The 15,718-nt window shown below is 36.5% G+C and overlaps 1 protein-coding gene across 3 annotated transcripts in view; it reads left to right on the forward strand.

The window, feature by feature from the left end:
* TAF15 (TATA-box binding protein associated factor 15) overlaps positions 1-15,718 on the forward strand; it is a 28,945-nt gene that overhangs the window by 2,379 nt on the left and 10,848 nt on the right. The window contains exons 2-7 of one of the 3 annotated variants that reach the window (XM_058164446.1): positions 3,581-3,617; positions 4,996-5,047; positions 6,323-6,425; positions 6,511-6,622; positions 7,966-8,306; positions 8,917-9,025. In XM_058164446.1, the coding sequence (XP_058020429.1) occupies positions 3,581-3,617; positions 4,996-5,047; positions 6,323-6,425; positions 6,511-6,622; positions 7,966-8,306; positions 8,917-9,025 (754 nt within the window). Of the gene's footprint in view, positions 1-3,580; positions 3,618-4,995; positions 5,048-6,322; positions 6,623-7,965; positions 8,307-8,916; positions 9,026-15,718 lie in introns of those variants that run through there. The other 2 variants (XM_058164445.1, XM_058164447.1) reach the window with 2 other exon arrangements.

Raw genomic sequence — 15,718 nt, forward strand, 5'->3', positions numbered from 1 at the left:
TTTTTTTTTTTTGCCCGTTCTTCTACTTTCTCTTCTTTGCTTTGCCTTCCATTACATCTCATTTAAAGAATTCTTAGCTCACTTGTTCTTTTTTGAACTGTAATTGAGATCACCAGCTAAAGGTAAAGTGTCCTTCAAGTTTATCTCAGGTTTTGATGGCTAATGAACTACATTTCCCATAATGGCTGTGTTGCTCATTTTATGCTTTGTGAGCTTAAGTAGTGGCTTTCAAATGTCAGTAAAGCTACCATTGCAAATCTTGCTGTTCTACAGTTGTGTCAGTCCTCTGTTTGTGATTCGGGCACATTTAAAACTTATTGTCTTATAAATTTATTATAAGAATGTACATAATATTTTAAAAAATGCTTTTGATACTAGTTGCAGAAGAGGTTAAGGAATGAAAGGAAACATCTGCAGCATGCATATGTGTATGTGGTAGAAAGCAGACCCCTTCCACATGATCATAGCATGTTTTATAGCCAGGCTTCGAAATGAAGTAAATTTATTGTGGGAGGGAGGTAAAAACTAACATTGGTCTTAGAAACAAAGTACAGGTTTCCACATACCCAGATCCCATTACACAGGATTCACTAGTGTGATGTATGCGTTTGATTGTGTTGGTGGTGACTGACTAGTATTAAGTAACAAGTTGTATCTCAGACAAACTATTTATAGTAATAGATGCAACATATCTCATTCACTGTGTCTAAAAATCACACTTGATCCAAGCACCAATCCCATCTCCAGTTACTGACTAGAAAATAAAAACATACTTTATCTTCAGTCAATGAATTATCACATATTTTGAACTTCAAAATATTTGATCAAGTTCAACTGGATGTTAATCCAAATTGGATTAACTGGATGTTAATCCAAATTGATTTTAGAGGAAATCTTAAAGATCTTTAGAATATGTTCTAAAAAAATCACATACAAAAATTATTTTTATTACATGAAAGCAACACTTTTGCTTTGGCTCATTTCTTATGGTACAGAAACAGTTGCCTGCTCTCAAACCCCAGGATCATCTAGTTCAGCATTCTGTTCACACAATGGCCAATTAACTGTACCGGGAAGCTGACAAATCTCCCAGCAGATGGCCTTCAGAGGCAGTTACATTGCCATCAAAGCTAATAGTCATTGATCCCCATCACTTTCATGAATTTTTCAATAATGTTTTAAGGACAAGCTGGTAGCTAGCACATGTCATGATAAAAGTTGAATTCTGTATTGTGTTTAAAAATATTTTTTTTAAAAAAATTCCTTTTATCCTGATTCTTCCAGGATTCAATTTTGTTAGAATAGAATAGATTTTTTTTATTGGCCAAGTGTGATTGGATACACAAGGAATTTGTCTTGGTGCATATGCTCTCAGTGTACATAAAAGAAATGATATCTTCATCAAGGTACAATACTTACAACACTTAATGTCATAGGGTACAAATTGAGCACTTAATGATACAACACTTAATGATAGTCATAGGCTACAAATAAGCAATCAGGAAATAACCTTTAAATAACTTTTGTTTAAAATACTTTGGTACAGGTTAAATAGCATTCCCTTATTCACTTTATTCATACCTGTGCATATATGTAGTCCTTGACTTACAACCACAACTGGGACCAGCATTTCCATTGTTAAGCAAGGTGGTTATTAAAGTGAGTGATGCTTGATTTTACAACCTTTTTGCCACAGTTGTTAAGTGAATCATGAGTTAAGTTTCCCCCATTGACTTCACTTATAGGAAGCTATCTGGGAAGATGTCAGATGGCAATCACATGACCCCAGGATGCTGCAACTTTTGTAAATACATACTGGTTGCCAAGCGGCCAAATTTGGGTCATGTGACCATGAGGATGCTCTGGTAGTTATAAGTGCAAGAACTTTTTAATTCAGTAATTTTGAATGGTTGTTAAATGAATGGTTGTAAGTCAAGGACTAACTGTAATTTTATACACCTTAGTCTCCTCTCACTGATCTCCTTTCTAGACTAAAATACCCCAAATGTCACATGCTTTTCTTATAGGTAAACTGTTCCAGCCTCTTTATCAGCTTAATTTAGCTCCATTGAACTTTCTCTAGCTCTTCTCTATTCTTTTTGAGGCATGGCAACCAGGAGTGCATATAATATTCCAGATGAGGTTGCACCATTAGTCATTATGATCTCTATTTTCAGTGCCATTTCTAATTATCCCTAATCTGCTCTAGGTCTTTGGATGCACACTTACAAGTTTGTCTGTTGGTTTTCCACTTTATCTTAAACTGTTATTCCAAAGTGAGAGGCTGATCTCTTAAATCTATTCCCAACCCCTAATTTATATGTTTCACATCATTTAATAGTTTGCATAATAAAACAAACTTACATATACAGTTCTTTCCCCCAGGATAGAACCAGAAACTGATAAGTCTTGTGTTTTTAGTACTGATTATTGTAATGCTTGCCATGTTGAAACAATTAAACTTGCCAATTTCAGTGTACCAATGTCCCTGATTCTTATCTTGGGAACCTTCAAACATCATTTGCTGTATTTATAATCAGCATACATCCTGGTTGATTTTAGAATAGAATAGAATTTTATTGGCCAAGTGTGATTGGACACACAAGGAATTTGTCTTGGTGCATATGCTGTCAGTATACATAAAAGAAAAGATACGTTCATCAAGGTACAACATTTACAACACAATTGATGGTCAATATATCAATATAAATCATAAGGATTACCAGCAACAAAGTTACAGTCATACAGTCATAAGTGGAAAGAGATTGGTGATGGGAACTATGAGACAATTAATAGTAGTGCAGATTCAGTAAATAGTCTGACAGTGTTGAGGGAATTATTTGTTTAGCAGAGTGATGGCCTTCGGGAAAAAACTGTTCTTGTGTCTAGTTGTTCTGGTGTGCAGTGCTCTATAGCGTCGTTTTGAGGGTAGGAGTTGAAACAGTTTATGTCCAGGATGCGAGAGGTCTGTAAATATTTTCACATTTTAATACACATACACATTTTAACGAGTGTATGCTATATTTTCTTTGCTGTTCTTAATCAGTCTTATTTAATTACCAAACAAATTTATATGGCTGCCCAACTCACACACAATAACTCCGGGAGGGTTACAGTATTACAAATACACAACATAGAATTTGATCCCACCCGTGTTGCAGGAGCAACACAATCAAATCAACCACTTGATCAATTCCATCTCCATTTGTGGTCCCCAGGCCTGCTGACAAAGCCACGTCTTCAGGGCCTTTGGGATAGTCCCCTGTACCCTCTGTAGAAATGAAGATCTGCTTTCCAAGCAAGATTAGCCTTTCCTATTTATTTTCATTTGCACAGATTTCAAGATTAAAAATTAAAAGTCCCTTCTTGTAAAATATTAACAGAAGAAATTAAACATAATATTCTACACAACAGAATGTGGAAATTCGTCTGAATAAAGAGCTTCCTAAGAGATGCAAAATAAATTTTAGGGGCTTCATCACAACTTACAATTATAGTAGTTCAAAATTCTTAGATGTAAATGTCTTCTTCACTACATGTTTAGTTGCAGTTTATTTACATATATTTATTTATTTTTAAGATTCTGGAAGTTTCAGCCAATCTGGGGATCAGCAAAGGTACGTGTCCTTAGGTTGTATACAAAGATGTTACAGTCAAATGGGAATGAGGTATGTTCAGTGTCCCCAGTCTATGACATATGTTCTTTTGGCTTATTACCACAAAGTGCTTATTTCCTTTGACAACCTTTTTACTTCAGATCCCATATATAAAACACTATAAATGGCACATGCCATTCTAGTTTCCTTTCTTTTTCTTCTCTGATGCAATTCAAAGCACTTTCATACAATCACCAGCTTTATGTTCCAATTCTTTGAAGCAGTTCTGGTCTGTCTCTGAGTGTTTTCAGTGATACCATTCCTCTGGGTAGCTACTGTGCCACAAGTTAATTGACTGAGCTGCCAAAATGCTCCCAAAGGCTGTGCTATCAGAATGTATGCCAATTGGCACAAATACCAGTAATGCCAATACAAGATTGCCTCTTTATGTGTAGAAGAGGACTCAAAATCTTCTACTTTTCCTATAAGACAGTTCTCCAAGGGGGAAGTACCTTTCTCTTGGACCTTTCCCAATGGAGGATACATTTTGGGGGGTGTATTTGGCCACAATGGCTAGGCAACTAGCAAAATTTAAAAAAAAAACCTCTACAGATAGTCCTCAAATTACAACTGTAATAAGCCGTAATGGTGATGTCCCAATTTTAAAATACTTTTATGGTAGTCATTAAGTGGATGCAGCAGTCATAAATTAAATGCTATGATCCTTAAGTAAACACACGGTTGTTAAGTGAACCAATGGTTCACTATGGATGCGGTTTTGTCAAAAAATGAAAGTAACTGCCAGTTTTTGGCAAATTTGTGGTAAAACATCACATGATTGTAGGACGCTGCTAAATGGCTGTAAAAGTGTTCTAAGTGTGGTCATGTAACCCAGGGGTTACCATTGAAATTTTGGATATAAGTCATAACTTCAGATGGTCTCTAAACAGTCATAAGTTGAGGACTACCTGTACATAGCACCAGCAGGGCCATGACATAGTAAAAAAAATGACTGACATTCTGGGTTGAATGGGTTCTCTATTTTTTTATGTTAGCTACTTACTAATTATTTATTGTGAAATTCAAAAAGGTATAAAATAATGGTGGGTTACTTTTGCATTTCATCCCATATTCATTTTCCCTTGCAAGGTTGGATCTTCTGATCTTGCTGCACAGGAATATTTCCCCCTTCCCCTTTATCTTTTTTCATGTGTACGTTCTCTTTGTCTCCTCTCTTTGTATTTATGTATGTGGGTGGGTATCAACCAACTGAAGATAATACTTAATTTGTGTTAAGGATGTCATATAAGGTTTTGTTTTATGTAAATATTCGTTTTGACCTAATAGTGGGTGGTAATTGCACTTCTTTTTCCTAACTTCCTAACCTTCTTTTTTCCAGCTATGCAGGGTATGGCAATCAAGGAAATCAAAATTATGCACATATGCCACAGGTAGGCTGAGCCGTTGCATCATTGCTTCTTTACATGCAAAATGATCAAAATAATGATTGCATCCCCGCCCCACTTGCTTCTGTGATTGTGGCATAGTAAATAATATCTTATTCTCCTGTAGAGGAGGAGTGAGACAACATTTGGGGAGAAAGGTTAAAAAATTATCTCTGAGTTGACAGAACATAGTCATACTAAAATTCCTGATTAGTAGATTCCTATTGCCTTGATTATATGTATCTTAATTTATTGAAGACATTAATTTATAAAATGAAAGCTGGCTATGGTTTTGGGCCAGTCACTTTCTCTCCACCCAATTCATCTCACAGGATTGTTGTGGGGAAAATAGGTGGCAGAAGAAGAACAGGCTTTTCGTGTAGGACCACCTTGCTGCTGATGTGCTACTTGCGCTCTCACCTGACTGTTCATCCCAAATTTTCCAAGTTCCTTCCCTTCTTTTTAACCTAGTACTAGTGTCCCAACACAGCATCCCTTCTTCCTTCACAACTTTCCCAACACATTCTTTCATCTACCATTATCAGTTTGTCAACACAACGTATTCCATTGGCCTGCCTTTCTGGCCCTTTCCACAGCTCTGCATTCTTTGCTTCTCTCAATAGCACCCACCAATGTTCCACACATCATATAGTGATTCAGCAAATTAAATACATTAAATCAAAAATTTATTGTAAAATGATCCATCCTTTCTCAGTACACACAGAGATACATAACTGGAGAGTTTTATGTGTTTATGCACTCTCCCCTAACTTTCCATCCTCTAGTTATCTTGAGACAATATACCTGAGGTATACTGGGAGATCTAATCCGGACATACCTGGAGTATGCCACATAGCAGAGGGCTAATTTTGTAGTAGTCATACCTTGAGTAAAAGAAACAAATGGATATAAAGCAGGCAGTTGAGAAAAATAACGGTATTGGCTTCCTTAGTAATCTTCACAATAACCCTCTAAGGTGCAATTGTAGTAAAATATAATCATTTAATGAATTGTGTAAAACCTTGTGTATATACATGCGTGCAATGAGAAGCTCTCATGTGTAATTTTATTGATTTGCTTTTCTTTTTCTTTTTACAAAACAGAAAAAGAAAGATTAATTAAAGGCAAAAAAGAAAAACATTTCCCCAAAAACGCATTAGACTTATAGATGTTGGTTTATCTAATTGCCATTTACAACCTAAATGTAATGTTTTTCAAATTTGAGTAACTAGACTCAATAAACCTAACCTTATTTCTTTTTTACCTGCTTATTCATTGCAGGGATATCCCGGCTATGACCAGAGTGGAGAGACTTCATCATATGGGCAAAGCTACGGAAGCTATCAAGGGAACTATCAAGGGAACTATGCACAGACCCCGCCAGGTTTGGTTGAGCATGCTGACAATTTTGTACGTATACACCGTTCAAGGGCACAGTTTACCTAAAGCATTCCCTATTGGATCTTCAGGTTATGGGCAAGGTAGCCAGCAAGGATATGGCGGATATGAAAATCAGAACCAGAGCCCGTATAACCAGGAATCTTATGGCAATCCTGGGCAGCAGAAAGATTTGTCAGGCAGGTAAGCAATCTTGTTTTCCTCTTTTGCATTAATTGTAAAAACAAAAAGGAAAATGAAGGCATTACTGATGTTGCCATGTATATGACGGCTATAAAACTAGTTCTTTGTAAAACTTTTCATAAAAATGTAGCAATTGATTGGTTTCTGTGGGTTGGGTTGGAGATAATAGTGGCTAGAGCAGACATAATTCAATATATCTTTTACCTGTGGTTGGTCTGACTATTACAGTTAATTTTTGTCTGGGAAATCAGTGGGGAAAACACTCTCAGGAAAATAAGAGCTCATAAATGATTCAGGATTTCAGTACCATGTTTCCACAAAAATAAACCCTAGCCTGATTTTTAAGTATGCACCTAATATAAGCCCTATCCCAAAAATGAGCCCTAGTGAAGGGGGTTGGGCGTGGCTAGCACAGGAGGTGGCGAGCGTGAGCTGGTGGTGTCCAGCAGAAGCTGCAGCCCTTGCAGCACAGGTGAGTTGATTACTTGTCCAGCAGGCAGAGGCAGGCGGAAGGCAGGTGATCTAGAAGCACTGTGTAGGCTGCAGGAAAGCCGAGAGTCAGGCCAGAGCGGGCGGGCGGGCGGCTGCGGGAGCCTTATCTTCATGTCTCTTGGTTTGTCTGCGGGTCTGGATCACCTGCCTTCCACCCTCAATGTTACGATGTCACTGAATGAATGGTGGTTACAATCAGTCTCCCCCATTCATGCAGACTCCCAAACCTTCTCTCCCCTCCACACCTGTGCCATAGTTGGCATATAGCCATGCCTTGCATGACTCTCCCCAACCTACACTTCTTGCACATTTTCATGCACTCTCCCTGACCCACACCACATCTGTCCCGCAGCCTCCCACACCCAGCAGCAGCCACTTACCTGTGAGAAAGCCAGCCAACTTGGGGCTTACAACTTCCTGCTAATTTCCCACTGACTTTGGTTTTGGGAAGCCTGCAGGAAGTTGCCTTGCTTAGTAACAATGGCACTTGGTTAATCACAACAATTAGAACTGCAGGGATTGCCATTGTTAAGCAAAGTGGTCATGCCTTACAGTCACATTGCTTAGCAACAGAAATTCTCATCTAAATTACCATCATAAATCAAGGACCACTTGTAAAATTTAAACTTTATCATCTCATTGATTTTGTTAAGGATGTTTTAGTTCAGAAATTGGGAAATTGGACTTGATGTCATACATTTTTTCTATATTATTCTATTTGATCGTAATTGGAGGTTTTGATATTCTTTGTTGCTTTGAATGGTTAAGATCAGGAAAGTCGTCTCTGTGTCATTGTATGCACTTCTGAATAAAAGAGTGTGCACTTAATTTCTTGTTTGCTTCAATATAAGGTCTTCCTATGACCAGAAACCCACCTATGGGCAACCAGGTTCATACAACCAGTCTTCAAGCTATAGCCAGCAGCCAGGATCCTATGACCAACAACAAGGTTACAGTCAACCGCAAAGATCATTTGATCAACAGTCAACTTATAACCAGCAGGGACAGCAAAGTTCATATGACCAGCAGTCAGGATATAGCCAAAATCAGCAACCTCAGCAGAGTTTTGGGCAGCAGCAACAAAGCTCATTCAACCAGAAGCCAAACTACAGCCCGCAACAAGGCTCGTATGGTCAGAACCAGCAGTCATACCAGACACAACAGAAGGAAAGCTATGGACCCAGCATGCAAGGTAGGCACTGCATGGAATCCAGACAGAACCAATTTACAGAGCAAAGCATTGTGGTAAACTTTATAGAAACTGGAGGATTTTAGTACCCAAGAGGCTGTAAAGCTGAAATCGCTAAGAGTAATAGGCCAACTGCATTTTATCTGCATCTTTTCTCTGATTTGGGCATGACATGAAGACATAATATTGGCAGTTCTATTGAGTTGCTTCCTTCCAGTTGATTTTTAAAGCTTTTTAATTCTTATGATAAGAATTTATTAAATTATGTTAGTTCCTGTTCTTGCTGGGTTATTTTTTTTTCTGTTAGAGGTACAGTAACATACCTTTTTATTCTCATGTAGGCCAAAATGCCTATTCTATGATCTTGCCTGCTGTGGCACGTACGTAACATCCAAAGCCAAATAAGTATTTCCCTCCCTCTACAAGTATTTCAATATTTACCAATGTAATTGAAAGACATTCATTTAAAATATTAAGAAATTTTGACTGAATGGGAGTTGTAATATTTTTTCATCTTCAGGTCCTAATAGTATCATTTATTCAGTGTGTGTGTAATTCTAAACTAATTAGTCACTTTAATTTACTCAAGAATAATCGCTTTAAAATTCCTTAGATGATCGCCGAGAAAAAAATAGATATGGAGACGATAACCGAGGCTATGGGGGCCCACGAGGTGGAAGCAGATTTGATTCTGACAACAGAAATACTATGTCTGGCATGAGGTAAAAGATTTAACCTAGAAGCTAGAGATGGATTATGATACCTGTTTAATCCATTGTTTTCCTTGCTTGCTTGGATGAATGCTCTTAAAAACTACTTGAAGGAGCACTTTTTCTTCCTGAAATGCTAATATTAATGATCTGCATTAAAAATTCAAGTCCCCAAATACTAATCTAGATTACCTTTCTGGCTGATTGATTCATGCACCTACTAAGCCATTCATGTTTTGTTTTGTTTAGTTTTGGCTTAACATATATAAAACTAGTCATGGCTAGAATTTACTCAAAGCCTATGTGATAGCATATAGTGTTCAGGTATGGATCCAGTCATTGTAGCCTCTTATCTAGTAAACTATTACTAAAAACTATTACTTAAAAGTAATATACTTAGTATAACATATAATCCAGCCTATACTTACCTCATACAAATAATTGATCAGGAATGCAGAAAACACTACATTTTGTAACTTAACACTAAAATGTATTTTTATAAAAGATAAAAGATACTTGAGATTCTATTCTATGCCAGGCTTGGCCTATTATACTTTTATTCTTTTATGCCAATATCCATGGTAAACAACTGTTCCTCCTCATTAGCATCTGAGAATGGGATTGCTGAAGATTTTGTTGTCCACTATTCCTGAGCCTTTTACAATACTTTGATATAAAATTTGTTCATGCCATGAAAAATTTAATCTGACTTCCAGATTGTGCAGCTGTTACAGGCCAAGGAATAAGGCAGACAAGAAATTATGACTCATTCACAGATCTTCTCCTGCTAAACTATAAGATTGGCTTTGTAATGATTGCTCTATTAGCAGGTACAGCTAACATATTTCTGAACCTTGATAAGCCAAGTTAGATTCAGGCTTTGTCCACCTACAAGTAACCAGCAAACAATATCATGTTTTACTTTTAACTTGGTTCTCTAAGTTTTTTTTCCATGTGGATGAAGCAGTGTCTTATTAGAATATCACACTAAGCTTAAATTATCAAGTTACACACTATTTGTCAGCTGCGCTTAAGGATGAGGCAACAAGTGTGTACAGTTGTATTTACGCTGAGTTTGGAGAGAGGTGTGAAGGCAGTGGATATGTCTTACTTTGAATTTACAGCTCTGTTTCAGCATTGTTTTTAATAATATCTGAAAATAGAATATTTTCTATATTCTATTTGGGTAGCATCATTGCATTGTATTGATTTTGTGTTGAAAGGGTAGATTCTCAGTGTGCAGTTATAGTTCATTGACATCTAAGCTGACTTAACTTGACGCATTGCTTTTGAACCTGATGGAACAAAGTTAGAAATGAAATGAGTTAGGAAGAAAGGTATATATGGCCAAATGAGTTTAGAATTTTCTGCACTGACCAGGAGAAAGTCTGCTTTATCAACTGCCCTGTTTTTTGCTCTGTGCTGTATGTTTGTGTTTGTTTGCAATGTTTGTAGCCTGCCCCAATCTGTAGCCTGGATACTATATAACATAAGAAAAGAAATACAAATATAGAAAAAAGGAAAACTAAAACAATGATAATAAGAAAAGAAGTACCATATTTTTCAGAGTATAAGATGCTCTGGACTATAAGATGCACCTACCTTTTTTGGGGAGGAAAACAAGATATAAGCTAGTGCATGGATATGGGAAATAATATGAAATTTTACAAGTTTGGAACTATTTTAAGTTTTTTTTCCATGTGGATGAAGCAGTGTCTTATTAGAATATCACACTAAGCTTAAATTATCAAGTTACACACTATTTGTCAGCTGCGCTTAAGGATGAGGCAACAAGTGTGTACAGTTGTATTTACGCTGAGTTTGGAGAGAGGTGTGAAGGCAGTGGATATGTCTTACTTTGAATTTACAGCTCTGTTTCAGCATTGTTTTTAATAATATCTGAAAATAGAATATTTTCTATATTCTATTTGGGTAGCATCATTGCATTGTATTGATTTTGTGTTGAAAGGGTAGATTCTCAGTGTGCAGTTATAGTTCATTGACATCTAAGCTGACTTAACTTGACGCATTGCTTTTGAACCTGATGGAACAAAGTTAGAAATGGAATGAGTTAGGAAGAAAGGTATATATGGCCGAATGAGTTTAGAATTTTCTGCACTGACCAGGAGAAAGTCTGCTTTATCAACTGCCCTGTTTTTTGCTCTGTGCTGTATGTTTGTGTTTGTTTGCAATGTTTGTAGCCTGCCCCAATCTGTAGCCTGGATACTATATAACATAAGAAAGGAAATACAAATATAGAAAAAAGGAAAACTAAAACAATGATAATAAGAAAAGAAGTACCATATTTTTCAGAGTATAAGATGCTCTGGACTATAAGATGCACCTACCTTTTTTGGGGAGGAAAACAAGATATAAGCTAGTGCATGGATATGGGAAATAATATGAAATTTTACAAGTTTGGAACTATTTTAAGTTTTTTTCTTTGCATAGATTGGTATTAGAATCATTAAGTTGTTCAGCACGCAATCTGTTAGATGTAAAGTTCCCCCCCCCCTCTTTATTTTCTTTCAGGTAACATTTAGTTAAGTTAGTGAAATGCTTTTTAAATTCCAGCTAATTGTTGATTCTAGACAGAAATTTTACAACAAAAGGACCCAAAGAAGAAAATAAGACCATAAAACACTCACAATAACTCTGCCTCTGCCTCCCAGTTTGCCTCTATGCAGCAAACAGCCTCCTTTAGTTTCATTTTCAGCACATGAACAAAAAAATCTGCCTCCCAGCAATTTGCCTGTTTGCAGCAAGCAGCGGAGACCTGTGTGGCAATAGGCAATGGCAATCCCTGCAGCCTGAAACAGCTGAGGGTCAATCAACTGCTTGCGCTAATCAGGCTGTGCTGTTTTGTTGTTTGTTGCTTGCTGCAAGGAGATAAATTGCTGGGAGGCAGAGGCCAAAGGGTGGGGGCCGGTGGGTGGGCGTGCTACATTCGGAGTGTAAGATGCACTCAAATTTTCACCCTCTAAGTGCGTCTTATACTCTTATACTCTGAAAAATACGGTACTTAATATGTACAAAACAAAGCAGTCAACCCTCATTGATAGCACGCTGGAACCATTTTCTGAAATGCTAAAAGGAAAATACAAATCTCCAAGAATAAAGATGCCAGAGCACATGGGTCACTGCCAGAAAGGCCATGTCTCCCTAACCTGTATGTGGAAGGAACCAGAGAAGGCTTGAATTTGAATTTAAGACTGCCATCTCTATAAAGTAAAAAATAAATTATTCAATATGAAACTGACGTTAATACCTATTCTAGCCAATATCTGATTTGATTTAAATTGTACCTCAGGGTTTTGGTTGGAGGATTTCAAAGCAGAACATAGCAAATGCAGCCTTGTTGTTTGGCATTCTGGGTACAACAGATCTCATCCAAGTTTTGAGAATTGCCTCAGAAGTAAAACAATGGATATAAAAATGGTATGGAAAATTTGCATTTAAAAATGTTAGATATTCCCTTATCTGTATTGGTAAAGAGAAATGGATGAGAGCTGTTTCTCAAAATAAATTAGAAGATTGAACCTGGGCAGGCCATGCTCAACATGCATGTTGATATAGAATAGATAAGTGCTGAATCAGTCTATTGGTACTTCTGTATATGGAATGAACAAGGTGGCAAAAACTGAAGCAGTATCACTTGTTCTGTATTTTTATCAGGTGTAAGGTAAATACACTTGTTGGACCTACAATGGATGCAAAAACATCTCTTATTGATTGTTAACAAGTCCTCCTCATCCTAAATCTATTGATCTCTTGCTTTTATCCAACCACTGATTACTCTTTACCAAAATAAATAAATAAATGAAAATGGCACATGTCTTACAGAATGTTACAAAAAAGGAAACAACTCTTCATCGCTGATTTATTAAATTGGATTCGGGAAAACAGCATTATATCTAGATTGTTTTGGGAGGATGTTTAGTTCCTCCATCTATTTTTTTTTCTCCCTTAAGTATTCTGCCATTCAAATTCTTTTCTTGACTGTTTAACTGGTTCGCTTAATATAGTTGACATTATGATGCCTCTTAAAATTAATATGAGGTCATAGCTCAATGATGAAAGTGCATATTTTGCGTGCTGACATTCCCCAGCTTCTGGCCCTGCTGTCTAAAGGTATCAGGAGCTTCAACTAAACAGTGCTAGCTGTATTAGGGTTATAACTTTGATACAAGCCAGATGCTTTATATAGAAATGCCAAAAAAGCCTACATTTTTTTTTGCCTGGCCTTGTTACTTTGAACCAGAGAAACTTGAGCCACATTCACATGCTTGATGGTAATTATTAATAATTTATTTTTTTAAGTTGCATTTTCCTCATCGGTAGTTTTTAAAATATCTTAGACTAAATAATAACTAATGAGAGACCACCAAGTCCAGTGACTTCTTATATTTTGTCTGCAAAAGTAAATTTATGAAGTGTTTTGAAAAAGTGCAAGCTTTATCTAAATGTGGGCGGTAATATACTAGGGAACAAAATAAACTGAGAAAGAGATAACAGGGCAAGAAGTATAACCTGAGAATATGTATAAACCAACGAGAATGCTAGCTTTTGTTTGCCATCAATATCAGCACTAATATCAACAATATCAGCATTGAAGCACTAAATCATTAGTGTACAGTAATAGTAAATAAGACAGGAATCCCATGTTTCAAAGTAAGTGACAAAAAACATTCTTGTATGTATATACCTAAAAAACACAGTTGACCTCCATTATGAAACTTCATTTTATGTAGTGGATATTTTAAAATAATAGAGACAATTAATATAGCATTTGGATGCTTGGTTCTTTAACTGCCTTAACTAGCACTGTATTTTTACCCATTTGCAACTCTGGCCTAAAATGAGAATGAGTAAGACTTTGCAGAAATTATTTTACAGACGGTACAAGCGACCTCGAAAAATGCAGAATTAAATTAATGTTTTAGAATTGGGAAAAGCAAATAGACTTGGACATGAAGAGGTAGCTAAAGCAGGAGTGAAATGGAGTATTATTTTTTGGCCTAAAAGATACATCCTAGAGCTTCTGTGGTTCTGGCCACTGATGCTATAATACCACTTGAAAGACAGAACTAATATTTATTTATTTATTTATTTAATTTGCATTTATATCCCGCCCTTCTCCGAAGACTCAGGGCGGCTTACACTATGTTAAGCAATAGTCTTCATTCTATTTGTATATTATATACAAAGTCAACTTATTGCCCCCAACAATCTGGGTCCTCATTTTACCTACCTTATAAAGGATGGAAGGCTGAGTCAACCTTGGGCCTGGTGGGACTAGAACCTGCAGTAATTGCAGGCAGCTGCTGTTAATAACAGACTGTCTTCGCAGTCTGAGCCACCAGAGGCCCCTATTTTAAGATCTGGGAAGTGGATAGGTGGAATGACAGGGCCAAATGTTCCCAGAAATGATGTAGAGTTAACTCTTGCATTTTGCCCTTTAACTACCCCTACATGGGGGAGGGGGGGGAGTCTGAAATATTTAGTTTACCCAATCTTGAGGCTTCAAATTAAGTGCCTGTGGATTTGTCGGTTGCTCAATTCTCATGTAAAGTTTTCTGCTATATTAAAATCCACGTCCTTGACATGCTGTCATCTGTTCACATATGTGCTCTAAGTATATGCTAATATCCAGGATAAGCATCTTTCTCTAAACTATATAAATGTGAAGTATGGCATTTATTTATTCAGCTATAGAATTAACACTTCTAAAACTCTTTGGTGGAGTTCCAGCAATGTCTTACTAGTACAAAGCACAGCTAAAGAAAAGGAATAGCTATTGTTTGAGATAAAGAAGAACATGTTGCCAGATCAGGAGGTGGAGAATAACAGCAGCCCAAGAAGAGAAGAACATTTAGCTATAATTTGGATGCAAAGCAGAGGTGATAAGCAAATGGAGGGATAGAAACATAGTAGGCCGTGAGTGCTAAAATAGCAATTTATAACAGTATATAATTTTATGTTCTGTATCACTAATTAAATTGAACCAGTCTGTAATGTTGAACGAACAACTCTGCCTTTTTAGACAACCTTATTTTGCCTTTGAGAATAGTTTTTATATATAAAATTTTATTTATATAAAAATAATTGGAACTCATTGTATCCAGACTTAAGTCCTGTTGTTTTCTGACAGCCTTAATCCTATTCTTAATACTGTAGAACTTCATTGTATTAATATCGCAGAACCAAAGATTGATGCTTAAAATTCCCCAGACTAAAATGGCTTTACTGTACCCAATAATAAATTACTCAATTTATTTGATGCAGACATGCTATGTAATAGTACTGTAACACAAGGATGTCAAATTTGACCTTGAGATATTTTTGCCTTGTTCTCTGGGAATTTACTCTCAAGTAAGTAATGAAATGAATCGATTAGTGATTGTGCATTATCTTTCACATGCCTTTATTAGTACATAAAAATAATAAAGGGGCCTGGGTAGAAATTTTTTTCCTCCTTAAAATTTAGATATTTTTGCCTTTTTTTACTGGTCTTTAAATAACTAAGAATGGCTTATCTCCTCCCCCTTGCTTTAAGCAATGCATATTGTTTTAAATCGAATCCTCTCAGTAGATTTTTGAGATAGGTAAGGCTGAAAGAGAGCACTCTGGGTCTTAACTGAAGATAAGTGGGATTTGAATCCATGTATACAATTTCACTTAAAGCAAGCATTCAGTTTTCATTTT

This window comes from Ahaetulla prasina, chromosome 1 (genome assembly GCF_028640845.1).
Source record: "Ahaetulla prasina isolate Xishuangbanna chromosome 1, ASM2864084v1, whole genome shotgun sequence".
In the NCBI taxonomy this organism is placed as follows: Eukaryota; Metazoa; Chordata; class Lepidosauria; order Squamata; family Colubridae; genus Ahaetulla; species Ahaetulla prasina.